We start from the raw sequence: 21,294 nt of genomic DNA, 5'->3' as shown, positions 1-21,294 counted from the left end.
ACCATTATGGAAGACTGTGTGGTGATTCCTCAAGGATCTAGAAATAGAAATTCCATTTGACCTGTCAATCCCATTACTAGGTATATACCCAAAGGATTATAAATCGTTCTATCATAAAGACACATGCACACATATGTTCACTGCAGTGCTGTTTACGATAGCAAAGACCTGGAACCAACCCAAATGCTCATCGACGATAGATTGGACAAAAAAAAATGTGGCACATATACACCATGGAATACTGTGCAGCCATAAAAAATGATGAGTTCTTTTTTTATGGTCCCTTTGTAGAGACATGGATGAATCTAGAAACCATCATTCTCAGCAAACTGACACAAGAACAGGAAATCAAATACCACGTTTTCACTCATAGGCAGGTGATGAACAATGAGAACACCTGGGCACAGGGAAGGGAAAAATACTCACAGGGCTAGGTAGGGGGGGGGGGGGGAGGGACAGCGAGGGGGGGCAGAGAGGATGGGGAGGGATAACACTAGGAGAAATGCCTGATGTAGGCAACAGGGCAGGGGGTGGGAGAGATGGAGACAGCACACCACCATGGCATGTATATGCCTAAGCAACAGTCCTGCAGGATACAGGATGTGCACATGTACTCTGGAGCCCAAACACAATTAAAATTTTTTAAAAAGGGAGAAATTGCATTTTTAGAGGGAACCACACACTGGGAGCCATGGCTTGGGTATAGCAACTGAGGCATGGATTTACCTGTGAATCAGATGAAGTGGGGAGGTTGGTTCTTAAGGAATGAGGAGCATCGTCTTCAGGAGGTTGGAGGAAGGCCTGCCGGTAGGCTCTGTCTGGAGAGGACCCTGGAAAGGAGGGACTGCGGGTCAGGACGCAGCCTGGGGGAGGAAGAGACGAGGGATCCTGGTCTAGCTCTCAGACCATGCCAATGTCCTGTTCACTCCCCAAACATTTGTTGCTGCCAGTTCCTAACGCCCACCACGTGCCGGCCACACACTCCTCAAACGTCACCTCAGGATAAGCCTCTGATTCCCCTATGACTGGGGCCTATTTATCATCCCATTTGACAAGTGGAGACACAGAGGCACCAGAGATGGATGCAGTGCTCAGGACCACCCAGCCAGTAGATGACAGCACTGAAATTCAGATGGAAATCTGATTGACTTCTAGGCCCTGCACTATCTCACCTCCTACTCACAGAGCAGAGAAAGACACGGAGGTGAACTAGCCACCGAGCCTGTCTTCCAGAAACCTCCACCAATGATTCAATAACCATTTCCCAGGATACATCCCACGGGAAAGCGAGATCAGAAGCAGGAGAGACCATAACAGGCTGGGAGATGAGGAGGGCTCACAGAGGAAGCGGCACCTGACCTGGGCTTGAAAGATGGCGAAACATTTTCAACAAGTAGATATGGGGCAGTGGAACCAGCCCATGCAGAGGTAGGGCAGTAGAAGGGCCCAGGGCTGTAGCAAGTTAATGTCTACGTACATTAATTAGCAAACACCATGCCAGTCACTGCTTTAAATACTTCATGTCTGTAATCCCAGTACTTTGGGAGGCCGAGGCAGGAGGATTGCTTCAGCCCAGGAGTTTGAGATCAGCTTGGGCAACATGACAAGATCCCGTTTCTACAAAAGATTTTTCTTAAATAGCCAGGTATGGTGGTGCACACCTGTGGTCCCCCCTACTTGGGAGGCTGAGGATGACTTGTACCCAAGAGGTGAGGGCTGTAGTGAGCCGTGATCACACCACTGCACTCCAGCCTAGGAGACAGAATGAGACCTTGTCTCAAAACAAAAAGCTTCACCTGCATTACCTCATCGAATCCTCACACCAATCAGGAGATAAAGTACCACTGTACCATTTTCATTGCCTCTTTGCAGATGGTGAAGTAAAGCATGGAGAGGTTAAGTAACTTTTCCAAGGACACATAGTCAGTGGTTCTAGCATCTGTGTTCTTAATCCCTTAGTAAGTGAACAAGAGTCACAAGACAGAAGGCTTGACAAGTAGTTTAGGGTCAGGTGAACGTGAGGTTAAAGAGGGTGAAATTTCTTCACTGGGCCCCACATGGAATCCGAAGACTAAAGAGGCCATCAGTGGGGGTAGGGAGGGCTCCTGGGTGAGCACAGATACAGGCTGTAGACAAGGTGAGCCATGATGGCTGGTCTGCACAGAAGCAGGCCTTGGCCAGAGGCCAGATGCTTCAAACGTCACCATCTGGAAATACTCAGGGAGCCCCATGGCAAGGATAGCTTCTGAGTAACTGGGGACCTGACCCTTCCAAAGGAACCTGGTCTTGACCCCAGGATTGCTAGATAAATCTACCTGTTTCAGGTATTTCTGGCTTACAACATCAGGAAAGGAGTGATTCATCTGGAACTTTGGCTATTAAAAATTTTATTTTGGCCGAGCACAGTGGCTCACAACTGTAATCCCAGCACTTTGGGAGGCTGAGGCAGGCAGATCACCTGAGGTCAGGAGTTCAAGACCAGCCTGATCAACATGGAGAAACCCTGCCTCTACTAAAAATACAAAATTAGCCAGGTGTGGTGGCAGGTGCCTGTAATCCCAGCTACTTGGGAAGCTGAGGCAGGAGAATTGCTTGAACCCGGGAGGCAGAGGTTGCAGTGGGCTGAGATCGCACCATTGCACTTCAGCCTGGGCAACTAGGGTAAAAGTCCGTCTCAAAAAAAAAATTTTATTTTGGGCTGGGCATGGTGGCTTACACCTGTAATCGCAGCACTTTGGGAGGCCAAGGCAGGTGGATCACCTGAGGTCAGGAGTTCAAGACCAGCCTGGCCAACATGGTGAAACCCTGTCTCTACTAAAAATACAAAAATTAGCCAGGCCTGGTGATGCATGCCTGTAGTCCCAGCTACTTGGGAGGCTGAGGCACGAGAATCACTTAAACCAGTAGGCAGAGGTTGCAGTGAGCCAAGATCATACCACTATACCCCAGCCTGGGCAATAGAGTGAGGCTTGGAATTAAAAAAAAAAAAAAACTTGGCTGGGCATGGTGGCTCACACCTGTAATCCAAGCACTTTGGGAGGCCGAGGCAGATGGATCACAAGGTCTGGAGATGGAGACCATCCTGGCCAACATGTGAAACCCCGTCTCTACTAAAAATACAAAAAAAAAAAAATCAGCTGGGTGTGGTGGCGCATGCCTGTAGTCCCAGCTACTCGGAAGGCTAAGGCAGGAGAATTGCTTGAACCCAGGAGGTGGAGACTGCAGTGAGCCGAGATCGCGCCACTGCACTACAGCCTGGGCAACAGTGCGAGACTCCATCTCAAAAAAACAAACAAAAAAATGTTGCACAAGACTGAAAATAAAATCAGCCTGGCTAAATGATGAACCCACACAGACAGCTGATAAAATGAAATCAATTGAGGGAAGGCCGAGGGCCTGTCAAGAGACTGCCTTCAGCCTTGTTCCTGGGATCTTTGCTCTGCTGCTGTGCGAGTCTAGCAGGCAGGAGAATGTGAGCTGTAGACCCCCAGCTGCTGGGAGTCTGTGGCCCTGACTATGGCTGGCTCCAATCAACCCCTGCATCTGCATCCAGATCATGCTTCCAGGGGCTGCTCCCCAGGCACTGTGTGCAGAGGTGACACTCAGGCAGACCACACAGGACTGTGATGGACAACGGACACCCTGGCGAGTCTGCCTTACACCAAAGGCAGGCCAGCAAGTGCCCACCCACCCTTCCTCCAAAACAATGCACCATGGTCCCAAGGCTCTCCCAGCTTTGCCCAGCTCCCTCTCCATTTTCTTGCAAGTATTTGTCCTAATGAAATCCTACCTTGTTGAATCCTATTTTGGTGTCTGCCTCTCACCAAGAGGCAGACGTGGACTAATGCAGGCCTCTGCTGGACAGCACAGGGCCCCTGTCTTGCAGAAGGGCTGCTCTGTGATGGCCACCTCCACCCTTGCCCTGCCTTCTCTTGGCCTCAGCTCAGTACCCATGGCCCGCATCCCTCAGACTGCAGCTCTCTACATCCATCTCCAAGTGTTTGGCCATGTCTGTGCCACCTCACTATGAGTCACTTGATGGTTTTCTTTCAACCAACTTTAATTCCAGTGTTAGGTACTCAGCCTTGTGTTAAACAGTAATATCTATGAAGTCCCTAGTTCTTTGACACATGATCTACATTTGTGCTGACAGCCAGGTTCCGTGAACCACTGCGCGTGTGGGCCGCACACTCAGGGAACCGCTGCTCCAGACTAACTTGAGTTCCATCCTGCTGCCATGCCTGGCCACAGGGCCGGGCTCTCACTGCACACAGGGTCCTTCTGTGCCCAGTGAGTCTGAGGTCAGAGATTACCTCACGCAAGTCATGAGTTTCCTATCTGACTTACTGCCTGGGGCTTGCTCCGGAGGCTGCCCCAGGCCTCTCAGTTTGGGGGAATCCCTGAGGCCTGCTCTTGCAACATATGAGGGCTACTAGTTGGGTTTATTCATCCCTGTGGTTTTGGGGAAAACGAATGGAGGCTGGTCTGGAAAATCAGACAGGACCCACCAGCCATTATTCTCCATCTCTCCCTACTCACCCCTCCCCTTCTCTGGGACCTAATCTGATCGGCTCTTTGGCTCTCCGTAGGAGAAACTCACAACCATAATCTTTAAAGGCCCCCATTGTATGTCCAAGGGTAGACAAAGGAGAATGAGAAGGAATTCTCCTGCCATCAAGGATATGAAAATCTCCCTGGATTTAGTACATAGTAATCAGAAATTGGCCATGGGTGGATCATTGCTGAAGCCAGCTGATGGGGACATGGAGGGTCATTAGGCTCTTGGCTTTTGTATGTCTGTAATTTTTTCATATAAAAATGTTTTAAAATAATGGCCAAGGGAGAGGAGGGAGATGGGGCAGGAGAGTAGATGAACAAGATAGGATACTTGGGTAATGGTGATGGATGGGGCTTAGGGCTTCTCTATAATCTTGTTTCCAAAACACTGAGAGTTAACCCTTCAAGTACCAGGACTCAGCTAAAAAACAAAACATTTCCTATGGAAATCCTTCCAAAAGCTTTCCTTTCCTTGCTTTTCTTTTTTATTCTGTTTGTTGTTTAACTGTTTTTGAGACAGAGTCTCACTGTCGCCTAGGCTGGAGTGCAGTGACACCACCTTGGCTCACTGCAACCTCCACCTCCAGGGTTCAAGTGATTCTCCTACCTCAGCCTCCCGAGTAGCTGGGACTATAGGCACCTGCCACCATGCCTGGCTAATTTTTGTATTTTTAGTAGAGATGGGGTTTCACCATGCTGGCCAGGCTGGTCTTCGAACTCCTGACCTCGGTGATCAGCCTGCCTTGGCCTTTTTCTTGCTTTTCTACCAAGGCTAATATGCCTGCTTTCTCAAGCAGAATGCACCACCTCCGGTCCTGCTGAGCTGTGTCACTGCAAGTACGAGAACTACAGAAGCAGCGGTACTATATCTGACATGGGTCTTCTATGTCCTGCCCTGTTGCTGGCAGCGGGTCTACCCCCAGCTGCCCCGTCTCCTTTATTAGTATCAGACAGAATTCGGCTCAAGCACTGGCTCCAGCATTACTCAAGATCTGACTTCAGATGAGCTGTGGCTCACTTCTCTGAGCTTGCTCAAATGTAAAAAGAACAAGAGCAATAACAGGCCGGATGTGGTGGCTCACGCCTGTAATCTCAGCACTTTGGGAGGCTGAGGTGGTCAAGAGATCAAGACCATCCTGGCCAATATGGTGAAACCTTGTCTCTACTAAAAATACAAAAATTAGCTGGGCGTGGTGGCGCATGCCTGTAGTCCCAGCTTCATGGGAGGCTGTGGCAGGAGAATCGCTTGAACCCGGGAGGCGGAGGTTGCAGTAAACCAAGATCACACCATTGCACTCCAGCCTGGCAACAGAGTGAGACTTCATCTCAAAAAAAAAAAAAAGAGCAGTAACAATCTGCTCCTTGTCCAGGTTAAAAGAACTGACGTTTATAAAGCACAAAGGTCGGGCTGTGACACATGCAGTATTTGGTATTTTACCAAGGCTGGCGAAACTATGTGTAGAATAAGGAAACAGATTCTGACTGATAGCCCAGTGGCCTCTCCTACAGCTAAGGCTTTGTGATAGTTATTTCAGCTGCTCAAAATCCTTTTATCTTAATTCTAGCTTCGAGACTCCTTTGCTGAGGTGCTCACGCTTTCCTCCTCCATGTCTCTTCCCATTTCCTTCCCACCTACTGCAAGGGGGAGCCAGGGTGTCACAGGGGTCAAGATGTGGGCTCAGCATCCTCCACTCCTACCAAAACCCTTCAAGATAATTGATCAGTTTGAACTTGGGGGCTCAGTGGAACCTTGGGGTTTTCCCAAAAGAGACAAGCTTTGGGTGATTTGATGAAATGAACGATTTCTTATTTTCAGTTTAGGTAAAGATAGATAATCAACTTCTTGTCTCTGTCTGCAGACTGTAGTTATCATCTTGACCTGCCTGGGCACATCTGTTCCAAGCGCCATCAAGAAAGCAAATACGGGCTGGACACAGTGGTTCACACGGCAGTCCTAGCACTTTGGGAGGCCAAGGTGGGTGGATTGCTTGAGCCCTTTCAAGACCAGCCTTGGCAACATGGTGAAACTCCTCTCTACAAAACAATACAAAAATTAGCCAGACATGGTGGTGCATGCCTATAGTCCCAGCTACTTGGGATGCTGAGGCAGGAGGATCACTTGAACCTGGGAGGCAGAGGTTGCAATGAGCCAAGATGGTGACACTGCACTCCAGCCTGAGTGACAGAGATTCCATCCCCCCACCAAAAAAGAAAGAAAGAAAATAGGGCTCTGTGCAGTGGCTCACGCCTGTAATCCTAACACTTTGGGAGGCCAAGGTGGGAGAATTGCTTGAGCCTAGGAGTTCGAGACCAGCCTGGGCAACATAATGAGATCCCATCTCTACAAAAATAAAAAAAAATAGTTGGGCATGGTGGTGCACACCTGTAGTCCCAGCTACTTGGGACACTGAGGTGGAAGGATTGCTTCAGCCAGGGAAGTTGAGGCTAAGGTGAGCTATGACTATACATGCCACTGTGATCTGCCCTGGGCAACAGAGGAAGGCCTATCTCAAAAAAAAAGGGGAAGAAAGTAAACAGCAAAGGCTGACAGAGCATGTGACGTTTATCTTTACAGTAACCTAGATAAGGAATATCAGAAGGAGCTGCTATGCCTACTACCTCCTCCATCCTGACCAGCACGCACCTACAATGCCTGTATTTTGTTATAATTTTCCCCTTGGTCAGGACCATTTCCCCTTATCTTTAATTGCTGATCAAAGGTCTACACTTAAAAAAAGAAAATCTTTTTTTAGCTTTTATTATTTAGCTACAGGAAATAATTATCATTTATTAATAATGAATAATAATTTATTTGAAATAATAATTATTTAGCTACAGGAAATAATCCAGACTCCTTGGCCTAGAATTAACTTTCTAGATTCAGCATATCTGGAGTGTCTGGAATGTTCATAAGAGCAGATAATATTTAATGAGCACCTCCATGGTACAACACTCAGGGCAGGATTTCTCACAATCAGAAGAAATAGGGTCTATTATTCTTCCCCTTTTACAAATGAATAACCTGAGGTGCAAAGGCTAAGTAATTCTTCTACAAAACAGCAGCATTGGGATTCAAATATGAGTCTGTCTAATACAAAAGCCCACAAAACAGGTTCCTCTCAGCTGATGCTGGCTTCAGGAATGGCAGCGGTGAACTGAGATTACGTGGATTTGGGGTCTCCGGCTTACCACTCAGGAGGCCACAGGATAGAGGAAGTGAGGCGGGGCTCCAGGGGTGAGGCGGTGAGAATGGAGACTGGGCTGAGCAGCAGCTCCCCTGGGGAAGTCATCTGCTGGCTGAGCCATTCTGTCATTTGGAAACTGTCCCCAAGCCCTCACCTGGGCACAAGGGGAGGGAGACAAATCTGAAATGGCCCGAAAGGCTTTGGGATAGCAGTGAGCGCAACAGTTAGGGAGGTGAGTGTTCAAGTCACACGGCTCAGACTCTACTTCCTATTTGTGTGACCTTAAGCAAACTGCTTTCCCTCTCTGGGCTTCAGCAGACCCGTGACTGACGGAGGGGAGGAAAGTGGTGGGCAGGAAGCACCCTTCAATTCCCCTCTGCATGGCTGCGAGGCCCAGGACCTATGAAGAACAGACAGAGAAAGGGTCAGACATCCAGCCCAGATGGATGTCAATCCCAGCCTGCATACAGGGCCAACCTGTGCAGGGGGCTCGGGAGACCATGGGTGAAACACAGGGACCTGGCAGGACATGACCTCAGCCCAGCTGTTTAACCTCTCTGTGCTTCAGTTTTCTCCTCTGTAAAATGGGCATAATCACAATACCTAATGCACAGTTAGTGAAGATTAAATGAGTCAATATCTTTGAAGTACAGTACTTAGAATAGTATCTGGCACTAGAAAGCCTTCAATTACTGACTTATTTCTCTTCTGCTCACAAAAATGGTAATAGGTGTCATGCATGTTTTGTTACCTGATTTTTCCACCTCCCTATATTTGAGTATGTTTCCATGAGCATACGCATGTCCGCAGCATTACTGACAGCACTTTATTGTGTCCCTCTGACATTAGTGTTGCCATCCGCCACTGCTGCTGCCAGATTTTTGCTTTCTTTAGGAACAGTCTCACTGTCACCCAGGCTGAAGTGCAGCAGTGTGATCACAGCTCACCACAGCCCTGTACTCCTGGGCTGAGGCAATCCCCCCACCTCAGCCTCCAGAAGAGCTGGGACTGCAGGTACATGTCGCCATGCCTGGATAATTTTTAAAAAATGTTCAGTCTCACCAGGTTGCCTAGGTGGGTCTCAAACTCCTGGGCTCAAGCCATCCTCCCACCCCAGCCTCACAAAGAGCTGGGATTACAGGCAAGAGCCACCATGCCCAGCCTCAATTTTTTGTTCTTATATGCTAAGCTGAATATCCTTATAAATATGTCTTCATTTCCTCAAATAAATTTGCTTTAAGTAAAAAAGTTGAATCCAATTTAAAATACCTGGGCCCGGAAAGGTGGCTTTCCTCACAGGCTGCCCCTCTTCCTGTTCATCCTCAGCCTTTCTTACAGAAGCTGCCAAAGGCCTGTCTGGATTCACAGAGTCTGGGAGGGCTGGAACGGAACACCTGATTTCAGGAACCGGTTTCCCTGAAAACAAGGTGGAAAGAATGTTATTACTATTCCATGAAGCAGGGTAGCCATTGAGAGACTGCGTCTGGAAGTCAGAGGCCTGGGTTCTAATTCTGGCTCTGCCACAAATGCATGGTGTTATAGGGCGGGAGGGTCTTTTTCTCTCTGGCCTTGGCCTCCCCATCTGTAAAATGTGGTGGCCCAGGTGCGCCACCACATTTGGGATTACAGGCTCACACCTGTAATCCTAGCACTCTGGGAGGCTGAGATGGGTCAATCACCTGAGGTCAGAAGTTCAAGACCAGCCTGGCCAACATGGTGAAACCCCGTCTCTACCAAAAATACAAAAATTAGCCAGGCGTGGTGGCAGGTGCCTATAATCCCAGCTACTCAGGAGGCTGAGGCAGGAGAATCACTTGAACCCAAGAGGCAGAGGTTGCAGTAAGCCGAGATGGCACCACTGGACTCCAGCCTGGGTGACAGAGCGAGACTCCATCTCAAAAAAAAAAAAAAAAAAAAAAGCCATGGCTGCACACTGCAGTCCCAGCGAGGGCAGAGCTTCCCACCCAGCCAGCTGTGTGGCCTCCAACAAGTCACCATCCTCCTCTCAGTCTCCCTTTCCTCACCTATAAAATGGAGGTAATGATAATGGTGTCCGCTTGCCTCCGGCTGGGTTGTTGAGAGGGGAAAGGAGGGTAGAGATGGGGAAGGGTGCTGTAGGCTGAATATTTCCCTGAACATGTGAGCAGATCAAAGACACCATCTCGCTAAGTCCCCACTCTAGCCCCTAGGAATAGTTCTGGCTGTCCTGCAGCCTCCCTTCCACACGATAGAGTCACGTGTATCCTTCCCTCTTGCATGGATGGGAATCCCAAAAACAGCAGCCATGGCCACTGGGGACGGGCTGCACAGGGCCCAGGCCCAGCTGCACAGACATGAGTCCTCACAATATCTCTGCATGTCATCTCTGTTCTGAGGTGGGGAAACTGAGGCCTGAGCAGGTTAAATGACTTGCTGAGATCACATGGCCAAAGGCAGGCAGGAATGGCTGAAGAAGTCCCCTGACTTCTCAAGAGTAATCATTTCCTTTTTACATCAACTTGGGAAACCCCAAAGGTGCTAGAGGGTGTGTTAACCTCAGCTTCCAGCCAGCTTTTCAGAGCTGCTCTCTGGAACAGCTTCCTCTCCCCTCCTCCACTAGGCCCTGATCTTATTTACCCCTTCCGGCTAGGCTGTGCAGCCAGCTCAGGCAGCCTCCACACCCTTGCCAGCCTGCCGCTTACCAAAGTACACATCTGGCCTCGTCACTTCCCTGCTTGAAGGCTTTATGGGGCTCCCCACTGCCTAGATAATGTCCACACTCCTTAGCCTGAATCCCCATTGCCTCCCAGATAAAACCCAATTCTATAGCCCTGCGATCAAGGCCCTCAGTCTCTGCTGGTTTGGGACAGACTCATGTTTGAGAATAACAAAAACTGGGGCACTGAAGTCCCAGGGAAGGCTGTGATTCGCTTGATGTCACACAGAGCACGACAGAAAGCAAGACACGGGATGTCACAGAGCTGTCCCAGGTAAGGCTGGGACAAAATATCTCCAGCGGCATTTCTTTGAACTGGTGAATTGTACCTCTCTGAACAAAACCAATTGTTACCCTGGGAAAATGAGACCTAAATTTACATAGCACCACACTGGTATGGCACCGTGCAGATTTATGTAATTTTCACAACAATCTCTGGTCCTTCATAGGATTATCTGCATTTGATTTTTCAGCATATTGGGGCTCAGGTAAGTGAAATGATTTGTGTCAAGTAAAACATCCAATAACAGTCAAACCTGGGACTGGTTTCACTGTCTTCCCACCCAGCTAGGGCAGAACCACCAAAACTACTGCCTTCACTGCCACCACCAGCCCAAATACCCCCAGAGGCAGATGCCCAAATCCCTGGACAAACAGGAACAAAAGGGTGATCACGGACTTCCCCAGGATGGGAGGAGTTGGGGAGACACTGGGAATGAACAAAAATAACAACCAGGCTGAATGGCAAGGGGTGAGAGTGGCTTCTTCCTTGTGTTTTCTTTACTGTCACTGACATTTTAAATACAACTTTTTTTTCTTTTTAAAAAAAAACTACAGGATCTCACCATACAGTGCAGGCTGGTTTGACCTCCTGAGCTTAACGGGTCCACTTCAGCCCTTCGAGTAGCTGGGACTACAGGCACAATTAAGCCTATCTTATAAAATCAGCAGCAGGAAAGATTAGCTGTTTAGAGTTAAAGCTCTGGAATGGAAGCTAGCTCCATCACTTCTCAGCTGTGGTTACTTTGGACAACTTTTATGAAGACTAATGGAGACACTGCTTAGCTCAAAATATGGGACCTTTATTACTGTGGTGGTTATAGTCTTAAAATATCGGTTATCTCTTAAATAGTCCACATATTGATTATAGGAAGAGTAGGATGGGAGTCTTTTAGTTATCCTTTTCTTTTTCTTTTTTTTGAGACAGAGTCTCACTCTGTCGTGCAATGGCGCGATCTTGGCTCACTGCAACCTCTGCCTCCCAGGCTCAAGCAATTCTCCTGCCTCAGCCTCCCAAGTAGCTGGGAACTACAGGCACGCACTACCATGTCCAGCTAATTTTTTTTTTTTTTTTTTGTATTTTTAGTAGAGATGGAGTTTTACCATGTTGGCCAGGCTGGTCTTGAACTCCTGATCTCAAGTGATCCACCTGCCTCAGCCTCCCAAAGTGCTGGGATTACAGGTGTGAGCCACGGCACCTGGCCTGATTTTATATTGTGAGGCTTTTTTCCTTGTGATGTATTCATATCATAGAATTTTTCAACAAAATGATTATGCATTATTTGCACAGTAAATTATACTTCTTTAAAAGAAAAATCAGTTAGCAAGCTAGCTAAAATAATGACTTGAACTGAGTCTTTAGTATGAATAGCGTTTGCCCTGGGGACCCCTCTGGCTCCAGTGAGCAGATGACGAATCAGCCCTTCATGAGATTCAGATCCGCCTCACTTCCGTTTTTCACCAACAACTGTCCACGTCATGTACCGATATGTTCACTTCAAGTACCCTCCCCATAGCCTGGGAGACCTCAAGTCAGGAAGCTAAGGCTTGGTGGGGAACAAGACCTGCCCAAGGAAGACAGGAAGGCAGGCAGCACTGAAGCAGGAAAGCAGGGTCTCCTCCCAGAACCAGGGACAGAGGGGGACACAGAGAATATGCACTTCTCTCCCAACCTGGGCTCCACAGGCACTTCGTTGGTTCGATAGGCCACGCCCCCCATCCTCGACTGCCATCAGGCCAAGGCCTTTGTGGCCGAAACTTGGAGTTTAGAAAACAGTCTCTCTCCAACAAGGGCCTTGCCTGCAGGAATCACCATCCACTGCATGGCATCCCACTGCCTTCCACAAGCCCAGGAGGACAATAAACAATCCCTAGGCAGGCGCAGTGGCTCACGCCTGTAATCCCTGCATTTTGGGAGGCTGATGTGGGCCGATCACCTGAGGTCAGGAGTTCAAAACCAGCCTGGCCAACATGGTGAAACCCCATCTCTCCTAAAAATACAAAAATTAGCTGGGCATGGTGGCACATGCCTGTAGTCCCAGCTACTCAGGAGGCTGAGGCAGCAGAATCGCTTGAATCCAGGAGGTTCAAGAGGTTTCAGTGCACCAAGATCGTGCCACTGCACTCCAGCCTGGGCAACAGAGCAAGACTCTGTCTCAAAAAACAAACAAAAAACCAGTCCCTTGTACAGAATGACAATGAACAATGCCTGGGTGAGTGCTGATTCAAGCACGGGTCTGGAACAGAGCTGTTGCTCCCAGGGTGCACAGAAGTCAAAGTTCTCCCTGTGTTCCCTGGAAAGGCCACCCCCCTGCCACTCCCAGTTCTCGTCTTTCCCAGCCTCCCCTCTCTGGCAGGGAGAGACTGCCTCTCTCCCTCCACCCTCCCTCCTCAAACCACCAAAGGTGAAACCTGTCTTCCTGGAAAGGCCTTGTCATCCTCTTGACATCTGTGTCAAAGGGCAGCAGTGGCTCCCCTGGCTCAGGGCCAGCTGGGCTCGCTGGTGAAGTCAATTCTCAACAGTGACATCCTGCAGAGGCCAAGCTTGCAACAATATAAAATGCTCTCTAAAGGTCTTACCGACACCCAGAACTGCCCATGACCCCAGCAAATGAGGCACCTTCTCCTTGTCTGAGGCCTGACTGAGCCTCATTGGTCTCATCAGTAAAATGGGGATGAGGGTGATACTCACAGTCATACTTGATTTCAGTGTCTTGTTCCTTTTTTCTTTTTTTTGAGACAGGGTCTTGCTCTGTCACCCACACTGTAGTGCAGGGTGCAATCACAGCTCACTGCAGCCTCAAACTCCTCAGCTCAAGCTATCCTCCTTACTTAGCCTCTCACGAAGCGGGATTACAGGCATCCACTACCAAGCCCAGCTAATTTTTAATTTTTTGTGGAGACAGCACTTCACTATGTTACCTAGGCTGGTCTCAAACTCCTAGGCCCAAGTGATCCTCCTACCCTGTCCTCCCAAAGTGCTGGGAGTACAGGCATGAGCCGCTGCACCCGGCCCAGTGTCCATTCAGGATGAGGTTTTGTTCAGCACAAATCTTTGCCTTTCTGTCAAAACACATTTGGTAGGAACATCAAGGCCACCAACCCATTTGTGGCTGACCTCTGTGGGCTCCACCCGTGGGGAAGAATAAAAGTGCCATTATGTTTTCATCCTAAAGAGAATCCAGCTTTTCTCTTTCTTTCTCTTGTTCTTTCTTCAGTGACATGCGGGGGCCCCACCTGGTACTGCAGGGGACTTGGAAGTGGGCAGGATTGGGGAACAGATGGGGAGGGGCAGTGTCAGCAGGGCTGCCGGCAACCAGACCTGTCAGTACACTTGGGGCTGATATCCACTCTGCCACACAAAGTCCTGGGTCACAGTCAGCCACCGATGTAAGCTAACAGAGCCCCATGTCAGCCCCAACAAGAAGTTCTGGTTTCCTGTGAAAGCCCCGTCTTAGCAAGCTTTGAGTTTCTAGATGTTTTTAAAATGCAAGCAATAAATGGTGTGTACAAACATGAACCACCCTTATCTCCGCTCTGGAGCTGCCGGCGTGGTCTGAGCTGGGGGGCAGGCAGGCCCATGTATGCCTGTCCCACTGTCCAAACCTGAAGATGGAGAAAATGGCCTCTGTCCTCATCCCTCCAAACGTGGTCCCTGCCAGCTAGACAGATGCAATGCCCACTCATTCAGGCTGGCACACAAAGAACTGGTGAAATAAAAATAGAACACCAAAGTCAGGATGAGGCAAAGGAAGCCAAATGGCCACAAGAAAGGGCTGTGATGAGCTTTAACGCTCATGCTGAGCTTCCTGTCTACCAAGGCCAAGGCTCCAGAGTGAGCTGCTCGAGGGCTTTTTATCACAGAGGGACAGGGGCAGCCTCAGGCTTCCAAGACAGCACTCTCTCCTCCCAGGATTAAATTCTCAGGAGAATTCCACACATAAAGTTGATTCTGCAGGATCATGAGATCCAAAAACACAGACTGATCAAAGAGTAGAACTGGGATCATGAGAGTAAGCGAGGGGAAGCGTCGGCTCTGGCTTGAACCAGACCCAGGCTCTCCAATTCCAGCTTCGAGCCCAGGCACGGACCTCCTAAGCCCCTGAGCTTCACGTGCCTCTCCTTCGGAGTCAGAATAATAACCCCACACCTCTCAGGGCGGCCCCAGGGCTTCATGAGGACAAATGTGAAGTCGCTGGCACAGGGCAGGGGCCCGAAACACTGTGCAAAGAGCCACCCTCCTTCAGTTCTGCCAGAAGGTGCAGATAGAAAAGAACTTCTGATTCCCAACTCGAAGGAAGGAGGCATTTAGGGTGGAAGGCTATTTTTAACATTTTAAACACACTAATGGAAACCAATTCTAGGTGGGCAGCAACTTGGTGCACAGTCCCGAGAGACACAGAGGCCATGGGGGCAAAGTAACACAGGAGCCTGGCAGCAGGGGAGGTGGGAGCCTCAGCCTGCCCACCCATGCCATTGACAGCCAGCCTCAGTCACACACTGGAGGCAGGTAGCCCAGGGTTCTCCCTGCCAGGACCCCCAGGCATGGGAAGGGGATGCAGCTGACTAAGGGAACCGCTAATCTCCTACAGCTTAGGTGGCCACAGGCACCAGGAGGTTGACATGATGGCTCTCAGACGGAGTCTGGATGTTTTGTGTTTGTTTTTGAGGCAGAGTCTTGCTCTGTGACCCAGGCTGGAGTGCACTGGTATAACCATAGCTCACTGCAGCCTCCACCTCCCAGGCTCAGACAATCTTCCCACCTCAGCCTCCCAAGTAGCTGAGACTACAGAAGCACGCCACCAGGCCTGGCTTTTTCAGTTTTGGGTTTTTTTTTTTTTTTTTTTTTTCTCTGGTAGAGACAGAGTTTTGCCACATTGTCCAAGCTGGTCTCAAACTTCCAGGCTCAAGCAATCTACCTGCCTTGGCCTCCCAAAGTTATGGGATTACAGGTATGAGCCACTGCGCCCAGCCTGGAATCTGGGTGTCTTTGAAAGCTGCCTTGCTGAGGCTGAGAACCCACAGTGATAAGGGCTGAGCCCCAGGTACAAGGAGGAAACGGCGGGGGGGGGGGGGGGGCAGAAGCACTTCTCTGTGCCCCTGTCATGATTCACCAGGGCTCAATGCCAGGCATGGTTTCTTTTTCTCTCTGATTTGTCTTCAGAGTGCCTGTTCTCCATGATCATGAATCACCGATGCCATGGAAGGCAAATGAAGTCCCAGGAGTCTGGAGCGTGTCCTGCAGTCGGGCTCACCAGCAGGGGGACACTCCTAAGGCTTGGCTTCCTCATCCAACAAATGAGATGTGGAAGTAGACCCCTGACCCCCAGACTTGCCACGAAGATAAAAAAAACACCCAGCAGATCTAAGTACCATCATTTGCTATAGTCTCGTTCTGTTGCTCAGGCTGGAGTGCAATGGCACGATCTCGGCTCACTGCAACCTCCGCCTCCCGGGTTCAAGCAATTCTCCTACCTCAGCCTCCTGAGTAGTTGGGATTACAGGCACCAGCCATCACACCCGGCTAATTTTTGTATTTTTAGTAGAAACAGAGTTTCACCATATTGGCCAGGATGGTCTCGAGCTTCTGACCTCAGGTGATCCTTCCTCCTCGGCCTCCTGAGGTCTGTTATTATAATGACCATCTCTAATTCTAGGCCAGGCTTTTTTCACTAAGTGCTTTCCCATATCTGTGGCCTATTTAATTCAGATAACAGCTCTGGGGGACAAGTGCTACCATGTATAAGGTAATTGTCTTATATCTGAAGAAAGTGAAGCCTAGAATACAGATTTATTTGTTTATTTATTTACTTATTTTCTTTTTTAGGTGGTTTCAGAGGAATTTTTTTCTTTTTTCTGAATGCAGATTTATTTATAATCTGCTTGTTTATGCCCTACTTCCTTCCAGGAAGAATTAAAGGATGTTTACGGGTGCTGGGCCTTTGGCTGATGGGTACCGTCATGCTAGCTGGCTGAGAACATTTCACACAGTGGCAAATCCAGGAACTGCTGGAGCAGAGGGGACTCAGAGCTGGCAACGAGGTCTTTCCTCAGTGAGCACACTCTGGAAATCCCCCCTAACTCTTCATGCCCATCAAACTAAACAGTAATTTGTTCTTAAGCTGACTCATATGGCCAGAATACAAACAAAAGTGATTCAACTGTAATTAAAGAAACCTCATGCCAGCTGGCCCTATCAGGGCAAACACAGCTGTCTACGCCCTCTCTTTTCCTTTCCCTCCTAATCCCTGGGTTTGGCCCTCCAGGCCATCCGCAGTCACACACAAAACACAACACACACACACACTCAAAACTCCCAACTCAAGCTAGACCTGAAATGAGGCAAACCTGAGGGCACAGCCTGCCTTCCTGCTGGTGCAGTCCCTGGTTCTCCAGTGAACTTGGACTCTATCAGCTGCTGAAATGACTCATTCTTTCAAATTCATTCATTGTGTTAGGGAACAGGGAATCCTTTATCAAAACTGACATAATACTGACATTAAGCTAGTTAAATAAAAGACACCTAATTACAAACTGGGAGGAGCTCTATGCTGAAAACAAACTCAAGGGAGGGATGCCTGATGGACCTACTTCCATAGGCCGGCCAGGAAAAGCTGCTATGAGGAGGGGCCATGGACGCAGACACCCAGAGGATGAAAAGGACCAGCCATGGAAGAATGGAGGGAAGCTGGGGGGGACAGCATTTTGAGGAGAGGGAACACATGGGCAAAGATCCTTAGGCAGCAAACACTGGCATATCTCCACAAGTGAAGGATAACCTTAACGGCTGAGGGAAATGACTGGAGGGGAAAATGGCAGAGATGAGGTTGGAGGCTGGGCGTGGTGGCTCACACCTGTAATCCCAACACTTTGGGAGGCCGAGTGGGGCGGATCACCTGAAGTCGGGAGTTCGAGAGCAGCCTGATCTATGTGGAGAAACCCTGTCTCTACTAAAAATACAAAATTAGCCAGGTGTGGTGGCGCATGCCTATAATCCTAGCTATTCAGGAGGCTGAGGCAAGAGAATCACTTGAACCCGGGAGGTGCAGGTTGTGGTAAGCTGAGATCGTGCCATTGCACTCCAGCCTGGGCAACAGAGCAAAACTCCAACTCAAAAAAAAAAAAGAGAGAGAGAAATGAGGTTGGAGACCTAGGCAAAGTTAGGCCGTGCAGGGCCTTGTAGGCCACAGTTAGGCAGAACCTTACCATAAGTGCCCTGGAACTGAGGTAACCTGTAGCTGACAGAGTACTTTCCAAATAACCATCTGCTCCCTTTCTCATACCCCTGCCTCCTTTGCAACTAGTCTGGGTCACATGACTGGTTCTAACCAGAGTATTTTAAGTGGAGATACTACCCATCACTTCCTGGACAAAGCACTCAACAGCTAGTGAGCCTCTTCTATCCCTGTTTTCCCCGGCCACGGTGACCTTGGAAGCCACATGTTCTCGATGACATAGCTGGCTACAAGAAAGCAGGAGGCTGCATGACCCATACTGGACTTCAGGTGAGTGGCAGATCAATATTTGTTGCATTGAGCAACTAGATTTCAGGGTTCATCTGTTACTGCAGCATAACCAAGCCTATCCTGGCTAATGCAATCTCAGTATGTGTCCAAAACTTGCAACCGGAGGAGCCTACTTGTAAGAGCTAAGCATCTGTCCGCAGCAACCTCAGTTCGAATCCAAGTCACGGCACCAAAAAAAACCAAAAAACAACAAACATACAAACAAAAGAGCTAAGCATCTAGCAGGAGTTCAATAAAGGACGGTTCAATTCACCTCGGCTCTTACCCTTCCTCTCTGAAAAACTGAGGACTGGCCAGGCATGGTGGCTCATGTCTGTAATCCCAGCACTTTGGGAGGCTAAGGCGGGTGGATCATGAGGTCAGGAGTTTGAGACCAGCCTAGCCAATATGGTGAAACCCTGTCTCTACTAAAAATACAAAAAAAACTAGCTGGGTGCGGTGGCATGCACCTGCAGTCCCAGCTATTTGGGAGGCTGAGGAAGGGGAATCGCTTGAACTCAGGAGTCAGAGGTTGCAGTGAGCCAAGATTGTGCCACTGCACTCCAGCCTGGGCAATAGAAAGAAACTCTGTCTCAAAAACAAAAAAGCAAAAAAACAAAAAAACTGGGAACTGGTTTAGAGGCATTCCATACTCTGTTCATTCTAACACCACTCTCAAGAGACCAACAGTGATTAAAGCCTTGCTTTTTTCCAATGGAATAATGCATGCGTGGAAGGAAAATGTCAAGTGACCTGTCCTGAGCCACTCAGCAATTAACTTTAAGAAAACTTCACCATCTTTTAGGCTTTGAACCTTCCAGTTTACAAGAAAAGCAGATAGGGCAATGTCTTCACCCATTTTCCAGATGGAAAAAGTGAGACTTGATGCAAACCAGTAACCTACCCAAGAAAAGGGTAAGGTCAGACAGACCTGAATTCCCATGTTGGCCTCATCACTACGGGCTATGTGGCCTTAGGACATGACTTAATCTCTGAGCCTCAGTTTCCCTTCTATACAATAGGGATAATAAGAGTTATGAGAAAAGATGCTTACCTGGCCCATATCAGGTGCTAAATACAAGCTACTACTAGAACCCAGGTGCCCTGACCCCTGGCCTGTGGAGTCTTGGCTCACAACAGTGCCACCTCCAGTGGCAAGTCTGTAGTGGGCCAGGGTCTGGATGTAGGCACGTTCTGTTGTGCCCTAGCAGCTGGAAAGAGGCAGAGGCAGGGCAGCCTTCCAAGAGGGCAGGTGCACAAGCCCTGTCTGGACATGGCACAGCCTGGCCCCTTCCGGAGAGGAAGGGTTCCTTCTCTTCTGTTTCATTTTATGTAGCAGCCCCAAATTTTCCACTCAATGAGAGCCCAGCTCCAGGAAGGAAATGACTCTGGCTGAGACGCCAAACCCAAAGTTAGAAACTGTCGAGAGTTGCGCAACCAAGAAAAAACTGCATGAAAATTGCGAAACTGAAGACTCCCTGGAAGATGGTAGCAACAGATGGGAAGAGAAAACCTTGGTCGCCTTCCAAATCTCTTCGGATTCCTGAAGTGTCTCCCTGTCCTACTCAGTTGACATCTGAACCTCACAGGCCAGCCCCCTAGTCTAGCCCATGTGGCAGCCAAAACAAGGGGATACTCCCCAGTGGAAGCCCTCCAATGTCTTCCCTTCACTCCCAGGTGAAAGCAAACTCTTGGCTGTGGCCTGCATGGAGCTAGGTGGCCTGACCCTGCCCTATCCCTAGCCTCAGCCCATCCCTGGGCCTTTGTACATGCTGCTCCGCCTGGCTAGATGTGTCCATGTGATCCTTCACTTCTTAGTCCACTATTCCTTTGGAGGGAGGCTCAAATTTCACTACTTCAGGGGAACTTCCCCTGATGAGATCAAATCTTCCCATCTTGGGCCCTGGGTGGTGGCTAACACCTGTAATCCCAGCACTTTGGGAGGCCGAGGCAGGCAGATCATGAGGTCAGGAGATCGAGACCATCCTGGCTAACACAGTGAAACCCTGTCTCTACTAAAAAATACAAAAAATTAGTTGGGCATGGTGCCACATGCCTGTAGTCCCAGCCACCTGGGAGTCTGAGGCAGAAAAATCACTCGAACCCAGGAGGCGGAGGTTGCAGTGAGCTGAGATCACACCACTGCAATCCAACCTGAGCAACAGAGCAAGAGTCTGTCTCAAAAAAAGAAAAAAATCCCCCTATCTTGCACTCTCCTACCTGCCCTCCCCACCTGACTTATATTTATCCTTTGAACACTCATACTGCAGTGGGTGACATGCATCTGTGTGTTAGGTCCTTACGATTCATCTCTCACTGGACTGCAAGCTTCTTGAGGCCTGAGACCTTGGCTGTGTTTTCGTGATTGCATCCCCAGCATCTAGCACACAGCAGGCACTCTGTAAATATATTCTTAGCCCAGGCATGGTGGCTCATTCCTGTAATCCCAGTACTTTGGGAGGCCAAGGCAGGTGGATCACCTGAGGTCAGGGATTCGAGACCAGCCTGGCCAACATAGCGAAACCCCATTAAACTAAAAATACAAAAATTAGCTGGGCGTGGCGGCGCACACCTGTAATCCCAGCTACTCAGAGGCTAAGGCACAAAGATAGCTTAAACCTGGGAGGCAGAGGTTGCAGTGAGCCGAGATTGAGCCACTGCAGTCCAGCCTGGGCAACACAGCGAAATTCCATCTCAAAAAAAAAAAAAAAATGTATTTTTAGGTCCTTATTAACTATCTTGTCCAGCTCCTGCGTATCTAACTCCCTATGGCAGGGCCGAGGGAGGATTTCACCTCACAGGGCAGTGTACCTGGTTTCCAGCCTCCATCCTCAAGAGCCAGAGCCATCTGCTCCCCACCATCTACAGGATCAGTGCCTAACCCAGCCTTGGGTGGCATTTAATCAGCTGTAGAGCTCAGCATTGATTATAGTGGATTCTCCTTTGCCTGGGAGCCACAGCTGGGATACTCACCTCTGCCTCAATTCCTGCCCTTAAGCCCCAAGACGCCAGCATACAAGGTCTGGAGCACGGTCCACAGTCCCCTTCTAAGCCTGGCCATCTGGAAAAATCC

The 21,294-nt window shown here is 49.2% G+C and overlaps 1 protein-coding gene across 1 annotated transcript in view; it reads right to left on the bottom strand.

Annotated features, from left to right (window-relative positions):
- IRAK2 (interleukin 1 receptor associated kinase 2) overlaps positions 1-21,294 on the bottom strand; it is a 65,817-nt gene that overhangs the window by 32,346 nt on the left and 12,177 nt on the right. The window contains exons 4-5 of the mRNA XM_032270661.1: positions 9,012-9,158; positions 727-830 (exon numbers count right to left, since the gene is read on the bottom strand). Of these exons, the coding sequence (XP_032126552.1) occupies positions 727-830; positions 9,012-9,158 (251 nt within the window). The remainder of the gene's footprint in view (positions 1-726; positions 831-9,011; positions 9,159-21,294) is intronic.

This window comes from Sapajus apella, unplaced genomic scaffold (genome assembly GCF_009761245.1).
Source record: "Sapajus apella isolate SASKATOON/1434 unplaced genomic scaffold, GSC_monkey_1.0 scaffold213, whole genome shotgun sequence".
NCBI classification, from domain to species: Eukaryota; Metazoa; Chordata; class Mammalia; order Primates; family Cebidae; genus Sapajus; species Sapajus apella.
This window is presented reverse-complemented; position numbering and strand designations above follow the sequence as displayed.